Genomic DNA, 11,830 nt, shown 5'->3' on the forward strand with positions numbered 1-11,830 from the left:
CAACGAAATGCAAGTTGGATATATTATTTACTGATGATTATTTCAGGACAAGTCTCTTTGAAAAGTGTCCTGGTGTTACCCAGGACTTATCTAAGTGCTCTTGCAGCCCAAGACTGCACTACTTCCAGTAGCAGGGCAATCCTGGTTCCTTTGCAGAGAAATTCTTTGACGAGATTGTATTCCCATTTAATTACAATGACACATCGTTTCCTTTTCCGTTACAAGGAAAAAAGATTTGATTAGATAATCGAAACTAATCTGAAGCGAGATTGGTACCATGCAATAATGAATATCATGAGTAATAGTTATATAAACATTACTAGCCACTTTATATTAATGACATCTTTTATCACTCAAAGATTAGTGTAAATAATTGCAAATTAGCAGTGGACCCATATCAGAAACCCATATGCAGTTCCAACGTATTGATAATCTTATATTTGATTATACTTATTTATATTTAATTTGATATTTGTATTGCTGACCATTGTTATTTATAATATTTATATGAATTCTCTCTCACAACTATAGTAGTAGTCCCTCCTTCCTTCACAACTCTCTCCAATCCCTGAAGGTAAGTAACGTACCAAGTTGTCCGGTCTCTTAGGTAATTTATTGATTTTGCTTGATATTTTTTCTCCAATATATAAATACTGTAGTACTGTCGTTGAAATAGGATGTCTAGTATACTACTGTAAGATAGTTGAAGAGATATACTACCTGATTTAATAGATATTCGTTGATTGAAAATGCGGTGGCGTGTTTGGAGCAGATTGATATTCGGTTCAACTTGAAACAGATATTTGGTTTGTTTGACAGATGGTGAACCACCGCATTCAGCTGGTGCAGAGTAAGCGGTTCTCCACTCCCAGGAGGCCCTTTGAAAAGCCTCGACTCGACCAGGAGTTAAAGGTAATTAATATGTTTTGTGTAATGTTTTGAATTATCATGATTGTGTAATTTTATTGTACCACGTTATTGAGAGTAACATTTTACCTTGCATTCTAGTGTAATTTTAGTTAAATGAGGGTCAATATAGTGTCCGCTCCAGAGAATACGAATATATGTCCAACAATATTGTTGAGATAATTTACATGCATAGAAGTGCTCCTATATTACAGGTCTTTCGATTGCATTTAATGAATATAAATCGTAACTTGATCCACATATCCCCTACATTTCTCAAAATCCCCCTTGCTTCTCACCGATTCTGAAAACACATATTGTCACCACGTGTGTATACTGAAGGAAGGTGTGATACGAGAAAACGTGCCTATACTGCTTAGAAATGGCTAGTTTCTTGTATTAATGGTTCATTCCATTGAGTGCCGCCATGCATTTTAACCTTTAAATCGAATAAATACAAACATCTTATGGTCACCAGATTTTGTTGCATCGAAATCCTTGGTCTTCATGTAATTTTTTTCTCCTTTTTTACTGCTGATATTTAAAACTGCCACTTGTTATATCAGTCCATCTATTTGTCCATGTCATTTTGAAGCTGCAGATGTTTCTGTTGTAGAAAGTGGTGGTTAAAATGGTTTACAGTCTTGGACTGAATTTTTCCATTAGTGTATTAAATACTACTACTGACGTTACAGTAATACTGAGGGTTGATGTGTTCGTGTATACTGTTCTCACGTTTGGGGTGGTTCTTGCTCTGTATCCTTGAGAGTTATCAAAAGTGGTCTGACTTATGAACTGTCCCAGAGTAACTTCCAGATTTGACCCCCCTTGCTCTTCTCTGCAGTACTGGTTCACTTCCCTCTTCTATAGGTATTACTTTGGGTTTTGCTCGAGCTGGCTGATTATGTGCCTCCCCCACGAGATACACCAAATGATTGTGTTGGCCATCGGCAACTCAAGGGTGGACCGTTTTGATGCCTGCTTTCATACACCTCAAGGGTTTGGAACCCTGTACCTATTCATGTCTTTTCCAATAACTATGACGTGGCACATTTCAGAAGACAGGTTTTTCAATTTCTAATTTGTGAGTACTTTCCCACTGTCTTTATCTATTTTGGTTTCATAATTCTCTTTCAATTAAGGCCCCTCCTTGATGTGGACCATTCATGACCATAGCCAGTGGTTTAACTCATTCTTTCAACTTAGTGTCCATGGATATGACTTATTTGGGCATGATTGAAGAGATGCTTTTGAGATGTTCCACACATGGTCAGATTCCTGTATCTCTACTAGATGTGAACTTGTTTACCCTAAGAGCCAAATGAACGATGACAGTTAATGGAATTCATGTTTTGATAACATTGGAATTTCATTAATAACGGAACCTAATAATGTAGGCAGGTTGCTAAAGGTTTTCTTTTAAAGAAGAAAGCTTCATATACTCTGAAGTGGCAGAAGGATTTTTCTGGCTTGCAGGACATGTTTTCGAAGGATATAGCCTATAAATGAGTAAGCAAATATGTGGTGTACATAAATCGACGACCTTTGTAGGGTCTTGATTGTCAACTTTGCTGACTTCTTGAAACGAATAGTGCTAGTGCCATCCATTGGTGTTTCTTCAATAATGAGGATACCAACTTAAGCATTCGTAAGGGTTAGTATGTTGGTATTGCCGTTATCATTTAATCCATATTTTCTTTACTTGCTGGTAACCCCAAACCGTGAGGAGGGTCATTACCAGACAATGATTCCTTAGGTGTGTGTGTATTTATAAAACAAACATTATTTGAATTTTTTCTGTTCAGGACCATCAGGGTACCTCTGTACTTTTACTTTTGGTCTTGTAGAATATGTTGGCTTGAATTATTTAGTACAGATGCTCCTTGACTTGTGATGGGGTTATGTTCCGACAAACCCTTGTTTATACTGGTGATTGTGTGGCTGACTGGAAGCTGCAGCTCGCTACCACTGTGCAGCATCATGAGATAGTATTGTACCAAATGATGCTAGCCCAGGAAAACATCAAAATTTGAATTGTGGTTTGTACTGGATGCAAATCGCTATCGCACCAACATAAAATTGAACCATCATGTAAGGGTCATCTGTATACTCTATACAGTCCTTTGGTATCCATACAAACTTGAAAAAATTCATGTTGGCAGTTAAAACCAGATAGACTTCCATACTTCACCTTTGGTTGTAGTTTAAGGTTGTGTTGTCTATGCATTATGCTGTTTGCCAAATCTTTCCACAATTGTACTGTTGTACACATTAGTCACGAATCATGTTGTATGACTGCCAGGATTGCCTCCGGAAATCAGTCTCATAGGCCAGGTAGTTTGCATGTAGTACTTTACAGTTTGTTTCCTTAATGTCTGGATAGGATTAAATCCTCATCTGTGGGAGTTGTGTAGTTAGATTTGCTAAAGTATAAGTTTGTAGTGTTGGCTTGCATGGTGTTATGGACAACTTTTTTGTGGATTTGCTGATAACTCTTATTGGATTTTACAGCTGGTTGGTGAATATGGGCTTCGCAACAAGAGGGAGTTGTGGATTGTAAAGATGTTCCTCGCCAAGATTCGTAAGGCTGCCCGTGAACTGTTGACCCTTGATGAAAAGGATTCTCGACGTTTGTTCCAGGGTGGGTATGAAAAAACATCGAAAGATTACCAATTATTACTTATGCATTTGGAAGGAATTTGGGAGTGTTTTTGTTCAAATTGCAGATGTACTAATAATTTTGTGAATGAATACTTGTTTGCTCAGTCCTTCTCTCTTGTGGCAGGAAAGGAGAATTAAAGTAGGGTTTATGAGCTCAAATAACAATGGTCACTCAACAAAGATTTTTCTTTTGGGTAAAAATTTTATGTACTTATGCTCACTGAATCCAAACATGTTTTCAGAATTTCTCACTTTTTTTTTATATTTTTTATACAGTATACTTGCATATCATTGTGAACGTGTACCAGTGCTCTACGGAGCATTTGCAACAAAAATTTTAACATGGATATTTTCATTGTTTGAAGTGCAATAGCTTATTTTTGAAAGCACAGTCTTTAATAAATGAGTCAACAGGGGCCAGCAGAAACTGGAAATGTTGGGACATTCAAGTGGTGCCCAATTTGAGTAGCATTTCTGTTGGTAGCTGGCTAAAACATGACTTTTTCCCTTTAAGATGGTCTGGTGTTTTGCAGTAATGTTTTATTATGGAGGCACTTGGCCATGAGTATGACACAGATGAGTGGCGGTTGTTTATTGACTTTGTAAAGTAAGCTTGAAAGCAGTTCTGCTCCACAAAGGGAATAAGTTCCCCTCTGTTCCTCTGGCTCGCATTTCTAACCTGAAGGAAACGTATGATTACATGAAGCTTCTTTCAAATGCGTGGCGACCTAAAGGTTGTGGTGATTTTACTCAATGCAACTTAGTTACATGAAGTTGTTTCCTCTGTGAATGGTACAGCCATAACCAGAAAAATCATTATGTAAAGAAAGTGTGGCCTAAACCAAAATCACTGACTAAAACAACATCACTGAATGTCATCAACCCTTGTCTTGTTGATCCTGAGAAAATGGATCTGCCACCGTTGCTCATTAAGCTCAGGTTGAAGAACTTCATCAGAGGTATGGATATAACTGGCCATGTATTCTCATTTTTAAGGAATAGATTCCCCAGAATTGATGATGCAAAAATCAAGTATGGTATTTTTGTAGGACTACAGGTGAGGGAACTGTTTTGAGTTGGAAAGTTCGTTGAGCTAAATGAAGTTAAAAAACCACATTTAAGAGAGTTTGCAAAGATTTTTTTGGGGAATAGCAGATTAGAAAACATGTTGTATGAGATGTATTGATTTCATATATGCTCTGGGGTACTACAAGAGTAAAAAAAAAAAAAAAAAAAAAAAAAAATCCAATTTTTAGACTTGGAATTTCATGGAAAATTTTTTTGGGCAGTCATTGATGAACTCTGCGAAAGATTTTACCAGGATATTTTGGAAAAGTGGTTGTAAGGAAAGATCGAGTCCCTCTATGTTGGCAGATTACTGTTGGACACTAAGTATGTTTTTTAAGTTTAAAATCAGCCATATTTATGAATAATATACTTTTATTGTAAAATTTAATTGCTGTAGCTTTAAAAGCCATGCCTGATAAAACATTAAAACCATATTCTAATTCAGTGTAAAAAGTACTATAAAATCCACCTATTATAGTTCATGGGACAAAAAAGATTGACCATAAACTCGTTTAAAATAAGTTTGGTGTTTGATGAGAATTTGGTTTGCTTTTAAAAAAAATTTGCAGTTTTGTGGCAGGTGATTCAGTTGAAGATAATCAGTATGAAATAGGTGTTATATCCCAGCCTCCACCCCAAAAAAATGATGATTGTTTATTGACACTTCTTGTCCTAAAGTTGTGAGGGAAAAACTTTGATTCTGAATAAGGTAAGTTATGTTTGCATTAACCCCTAATGTGACACGAGTTTTCAGTTATTGATTTATCTTCAGGTAACGCTCTTTTGCGTCGTCTGGTACGTACAGGAGTTCTGGAAGAAGGTCGCATGAAGCTTGATTATGTGTTGGGTCTGAAACCTGAAGATTTCTTAGAGCGGCGCCTGCAGACCCAGGTGTTTAAGCTGGGTCTGGCCAAGTCCATCCATCATTCTCGTGTTCTTATCAAACAGGGACACATCAGGTAAATGTACAGATTTAAACAAGTTAAATTTTTGTATGGTTTGTTATGCCATGGAAAAAAGAGGCAAATAATTGTGAAAAAGATATTTGTATAAGATGCATGTAAAGGGAGTATAAACTTGTATATGAATATGTAGAAATACTTTATCATGGAACCATGGAAGCGGAAGTGGATCATAGGGTGGGAGAGGGGGCTAAAATCCTGGGAGCCTTGAAGAATGTGTAGAAGTCGAGAACATTATCTCGGAAAGCAAAAATGGGTATGTTTGAAGGAATAGTGGTTCCAACAATGTTGTATGGTTGCGAGGCGTGGGCTATGGATAGAGTTGTGTGCAGGAGGATGGATGTGCTGGAAATGAGATGTTTGAGGACAATGTGTGGTGTGAGGTGGTTTGATCGAGTAAGTAACGTAAGGGTAAGAGAGATGTGTGGAAATAAAAAGAGTGTGGTTGAGAGAGCAGAAGAGGGTGTTTTGAAATGGTTTGGGCACATGGAGAGAATGAGTGAGGAAAGATTGACCAAGAGGATATATGTGTGGGAGGTGGAGGGAACGAGGAGAAGTGGGAGACCAAATTGGAGGTGGAAAGATGGAGTGAAAAAGATTTTGTGTGATTGGGGGCCTGAACATGCAGGAGGGTGAAAGGAGGGCAAGGAATAGAGTGAATTGGATCGATGTGGTATACCGGGGTTGATGTGCTGTCAGTGGATTGAATCAGGGCATGTGAAGGTATGTATATACATGTGTATGGGGGTGTGTTGGGCCATTTCTTTCGTCTGTTTCCTTGCGCTACCTCGCAAACGCAGGAGACAGCGACAAAGCAAAAAAAAAAAAAAAAATCATGGCAAAGTCCAGTACATGGTTAGATTGTGGTTTCTGCTTTGGCAGGAAGTTTAGATTTAACCTTTTAAGAGTGATTCACACTATACGCAACTTGCTGGCAATTGATGTACTGTACTGGACCACCAGAATATGAATAATGGTATAACCATTGTTGCATTCACATTACACTGGACTGGCTCTGACAGTTGTCATTCAGGTTTCTTGGCAAGAATATTTTGCTTTGTCCTGCAATGATCAGGTCCTGATCCTGTATGTATTGAAGAGATTGGCATGGGTACCTACCAGCAGCTTCTGAGCTGCCTCATTTGAGATTGCACTCTTGTACAGAGGTCCATTGCAGTGGATTGATGAGAAAAGGGTGAATGAATGCATTAGCATGACATGAATTTCCTTTTTAAAGTGAATGATTGTGGTGCAGCAATATAGATCATGATGTTTGAGTGTAAGGCTTGCACTCTCTTGGGGGGACAACAAGGACAAAGGGAGTACTAGACTTTCTTTGGTATTCTCCCTCTTTCAATGGCATGTTTATATAGTTTTTTCCTTAGATGGATTGAGACTTGATTGCACATGGTTTTTGGAAAATGCTTATATAACCGTATTGGCCAATCCTAAGTGTGCCATAATATATTATTTTTTAAGTGTTTTAGGTGTTGAAAATTTACATTTTTTTTTCTAGAGCATTCCAAGTTTATGGATGGGCACTTGAAGCACCACATACAATGTTAGTCCATAAGAATAATGAATTGTCTGCTCGAGGTTATATCACAAGTGAAGGCAGGTTTTGGTGAGGCTGTACAATTAACCTGAAGTATTGTCAAAAAACTTAGTGCAATTGAGTTTATATTTTTCTACTACTGGAATGCAACTGAATTCAAACAGCAGCAGACCATTGGGTTCCAACAAAGCGAATTTATACTGGAGAGAATGAAGTCATGGATTAACTTGGTAATCATAGAAATGCATATTTTTTCGGAGAGGAAGACTTGTAAACTTTTCATTAAGGAGTAAATGATCATAGCGGATTTGGAGAGAATCAAAGATAATAGTGGATTTGGAGAGAATCAAGTGTGTGCTTTGTGTTTAGGCACTGTTTACAAAGAGTATATCCTTAGGCTGCAGGAGCCTTTTAGAGATCATTGATAACATGGGAACTCGTAGAAATTGGTCCTTTTTTAGTTATGAATTTTAAAGATATTAAACAGGTGTGTGGGGTGGTAAATGACAAATTACGTAGATTTTGATAATTTTGCTCAGAAGATAGAGCTGGGTATTGATTAGCTAATATTGATTACACTTGGTAACATATTTTACCAAGATATGAGAATGGAATAAGTTAGACTAATTTGGAAACTACCTAAGAGTTGCTTCTAAGGAATTTATTTTTTTTTTCAAAAGAAGTTTTTACTTGTAGAACCCTGCCTGATGCTTTTGCAACCTGCCGTTGATTTTTTTCGCAGGTATTGCAATTCCAAAATTAAGCAGCTCTTGTGCTTCCTAAAAGCTTTCGGAATGAATTATAAAGTTGCTGGCTAGGGTGCTAGGGTATCCTGATACTGTTTAGATTGAACATTGAGGCAATGTAACCAGATACATTGAAGCAGTTTCTTGTTTACTTTCTCAAAGGCCACTTTTTTTCGCAGGTATTGCAAGTCCAAAAATTAAGCAGCTCTTGTGCTTCCTGAAAGTGTTCAGAATGAATTATAAGGTTGCTGGCTAGGGTATCCTGATACTGCTTAGATTGAACATCGAGGCCATGTAACCAGATACATTGAAGCAGTTTACTTTCTCAAAGGCCACTTGACTAGGTATATCCTAGCAACGTCTTTCTATAATGGGACAAGACCATTGATTAACTGGATTTTGTACTTGGGCCTTGAATTATGTCCTGTGGTACAGGTCACTTCAGTTTCAGCCTTTGGAATTGTCAAAAATTGGTGAGCTGGCGTATATTCATGTCCCTGAGTACACTTAAAGCTTGCAAGGCTTTGTGGCTGAATATTGCACCAGAATTTCAGATCCTTCTTGTTGGTGTAGTCTTCAGCAGAGATGTAAATGGATAGAATGTGTAGTACAGTTTGTATAGCAAGTTTTCAGCATCTGTCCATGATCATCTTGCCTCGTAATATTGTTGCATAGCATTAATGTGGAATGATGACCATATCTGGTTTACTGCAGAGGCAGTAACTTCGAATGTCATGTATTATAAACAGCCATAAACAATGTTTGGTTATGAATTTTTATTTTTGCATATCATTGTGGTATTTTTAGTGATAAGAAACTGCCTTAAGTTATAGAGAATAACATTCTTAAATCAGTCTAAACAGGCCTTCCCAGGGGTGGGATTCTGGAGAAAAAATTACATTATCTTGTATGTGTCATAGGTGACAGGCAGGAACCAGGGAAATTTTGCTCATTACTTTGATTTGAACATTTCTGGCTATACCTAACCAATTAGAATTTTAGGTGTTTAAATTTTTAATGTTAATTACTTGTATGTCCTAAATTTGAAAGTTAAATTTCAGCAGGTATTTGCTTGATTTACAATTCTCATACTAATTCATTATATTTCAGAGTTCGCAAACAAGTAGTAAATGTGCCATCCTTCATTGTGCGTCTGGACTCCCAGAAACATATAGATTTCTCATTGAAGAGTCCATTTGGTGGTGGTCGATATGGCCGTGTCAAGAGGAAGAATATGCGAAAGGGTGGTGGTGGCAAGGCAGATGATGATAGTGGTGATGAAGATTAAACTGGTTTCAATAAACTAGAAATGCAAAAATCTTTCAGTCGATCCTTTGATGTAGTAGTCTATCATTTTTATAAGGGAATTACTTTGTAAGGCTGAAAATGTATGATTCAGGTGTTACACCTTAAGTTGTAAAAAGGGAGTTTACTGTTGAATTTGCTTACTTTGTATCTTGTCGCAAAACCAGCACTTTATCACTGGGAATAGGAGAGAAAATACTATCGACAGATTGCTGTTCCTGTAGGGCTTGGTTGTTGGCAATTCATGAACTTTGCCAGAATGAATAGATGCGAAGGGCAAAGTAGGCAAATTTATGGTTGGATGTTTGAAATAAAATGCCTGAGAACATGGAGTGGGATTGTTCAATTTAAGGAATGACAATCTGAGAGATGGTTGATAGTAGGTGAAGTATGATGAGAGAGGATCATTGTGTGCTGAAATGGCGTAGTCAAATATTGCCATATGATTGGCAATATATTGAAAGAAAGTCTTAAAAATTATATAGTGCATTACACAAAATCTCTTGTATGGATGTGACCTTCATTTTTTTCCTGGGGCTACCTCGCTGAAGCAAAGGGTGGTGATTGGGTTAGGAGGTATTGATTTTAAGAATTTTTCAATTTTTGCAGGGAAGTAGTGCAAATGACTAGATGTATAAAAGAAAGTGGCAGGAGGTCAAGAGAAAGGTGCAAGAGGTGAAAAAGGGCAAATGAGAGTTGGGGTTATAGTATTAAATTTTAGAGAATAAAATGTTTTTGAAGGAGGTAAGGTCTGTAAGACGAGAACATTGTTGAAGGGGGCAAATGGAGAGGTAACAAGTATTGATGAAATGAGGAGAGGAAGTAAATATTTTGAAGGTTTGCTGAATGTGTTTGATGATAGTGGCAGATAAAGCTTGTTTTGATGGGTTGATGTGTGAAGCAACTGGGTTGGGGAGAATAGTTTGGTGAACAGAGAAGTAGTAGTGAAAGCTTGTGGAAGATGAAAGGTGGTAGGTTTGTATGGTATTTCAGTGGAATTTATAAAAAAAAGTTACTTGATTGGTTAAGGATATTCATTGATGTATGGATCATGAAGTATCTGAGGAGTGGTGGAATGCATGCTAGTGCCATTGTACAAAGGTAAAGGGGATAAAGACGAGTGTTCAAATTAGAGGCATAAGTATGAATATTCCTGGGAAATGGTGAAGGGTATTGATTGAGAAGGTAAAGGCTGTGCAGAGCATCGGATTGGGGAAGAGAAGGGTGTGGTTTCAGAAGTGGTAGAGTATGTGTGGGTCAGGTGTTTGAAGAATGTATGAGAAATACTTAGAAAAACAGATGGACACGTTATGTAGCATTTATGGATCTGGAGAAGGTATGTGGTACGGTGGATAGAGATGCTTTGTAGAATGTTTTAAGAAATTATGGTGTGGGGGGAAGGTTGTCAGAAGCAGTGACAAGTTTTTACCAAGGATGTAAGGCATGTGTACAAGCAGATAGAGAGGAAAGTGATTGGTTCATAGTGAATGTTGGTTTGTGGTAGGGTGAGTGATGTCACCATGGTTGAATTTGTCTATGGATGGAGTGGTTAGGGAGGTGAATGCAAGAGTTTTGGAAAGGGGGCAAATATGCAGTCTTTTGTAGATGAGAGGTTTGGGAAGAGTCAGTTGTTCACTGATACAGCGCTGGTGGCTGATTTGGGTGAAAAACTGCAGAAGTTGGTGACGGTTTGATAAAGTGTGCGAAAGGAGAAAGTTGAGAGTAAATGTGAATAAGAGCAAGGTTCACTGATACAGCGCTGGTGGCTGATTTGGGTGAAAAACTGCAGAAGTTGGTGACGGTTTGATAAAGTGTGCGAAAGGAGAAAGTTGAGAGTAAATGTGAATAAGAGCAAGGTTATTAGGTTCAGTAGGGTTGAGGGATAAATTAAGTGGGAGGTAAGTTTCAATGGAGAAAAAATGGAGGAAGTGAAGTGTTCAGATATGTGGGAGTGGAATTACCAGCCGATGGAACCATGGAAGTGAGGCGCTGGTTGAGGGAGGGAGCGTTAATGTGTGGAAGGCAAGGATGTCGTCTCAGAGCATAAATGGGTATTCTTGAAGGAATGGCGTTTCCAACAATGTTATATGGTTGAGGCATGGGCTATAGATAGGGTTGTGTGGAGGAGGGTGGATGTGTTGGAAATGAAATGTTTGAGGACAGTATGTGGTGTGAGGTGGTTTGATTAGGTAATGAAAGGGTAAGAGAGATGTGTGTTAGTAGTGTGTTTGAGAGGCAGAAGAGGATGTTGAAATGGTTTGCTCACATTGAGAGAATGAGTGACAAAAGACTGACAAAAAGATACGAGTATCAGTGATGGAGGGAAGGAGAAGCAAGAGACCAAATTAGATGAAGGATGGAGTGAAAAGTATTTTGAGCGATTGTGGCCAGAACAAACAGGAGGGTGATAGGCTGTTTTCTTGTGTGGTGGGTTGGTGATGGGAATGGATGAAAGCAGCAAGTATAAATATGTACATGTGTATGTATGTGTATGTATACGTTATGAATATGTGCATGTGTGGACGTTTGTATATACATTGTGGGTGCTTTGGCCCGTTCATTTGCTTCTTTGCGCTACCTTGCTGATGCGGTTGAGTATAATAAAAGAAATTTTTAATGCATTTCCT

General features: G+C 38.0%; 1 protein-coding gene across 2 annotated transcripts; it reads left to right on the top strand.

Moving 5' to 3' along the window:
- The first annotated feature begins 544 nt into the window (after positions 1–544).
- RpS9 (ribosomal protein S9) lies at positions 545–9,216 on the top strand. 2 transcript variants are annotated; one of them, XM_071694401.1, is made up of 5 exons: positions 545–574; positions 820–912; positions 3,418–3,547; positions 5,408–5,594; positions 9,009–9,216. In XM_071694401.1, exons 2-5 carry the CDS (start codon positions 820–822, stop codon positions 9,184–9,186), a joined length of 588 nt encoding a protein of 195 aa, XP_071550502.1. In that variant the 5' UTR covers positions 545–574; the 3' UTR covers positions 9,187–9,216. The 2 variants fall into 2 exon arrangements, with proteins under 2 accessions (XP_071550502.1, XP_071550501.1); XM_071694400.1 differs by having other exon boundaries at positions 565–607.
- Positions 9,217–11,830: the final 2,614 nt, after the last annotated feature.

Source organism: Panulirus ornatus, chromosome 57, assembly GCF_036320965.1.
Source record: "Panulirus ornatus isolate Po-2019 chromosome 57, ASM3632096v1, whole genome shotgun sequence".
In the NCBI taxonomy this organism is placed as follows: domain Eukaryota; kingdom Metazoa; phylum Arthropoda; class Malacostraca; order Decapoda; family Palinuridae; genus Panulirus; species Panulirus ornatus.

Coding starts and splice junctions, on each gene's coding strand:
- RpS9 (XM_071694401.1), top strand. CDS start 820: ATGGTGAACCACCGCATTCAGCTGGTGCAGAGTAAGCGGTTCTCCACT. Junction 913..3,417: donor GACTCGACCAGGAGTTAAAG/GTAATTAATATG, acceptor TGGATTTTACAG/CTGGTTGGTGAATATGGGCT. Junction 3,548..5,407: donor TTCTCGACGTTTGTTCCAGG/GTGGGTATGAAA, acceptor ATTTATCTTCAG/GTAACGCTCTTTTGCGTCGT.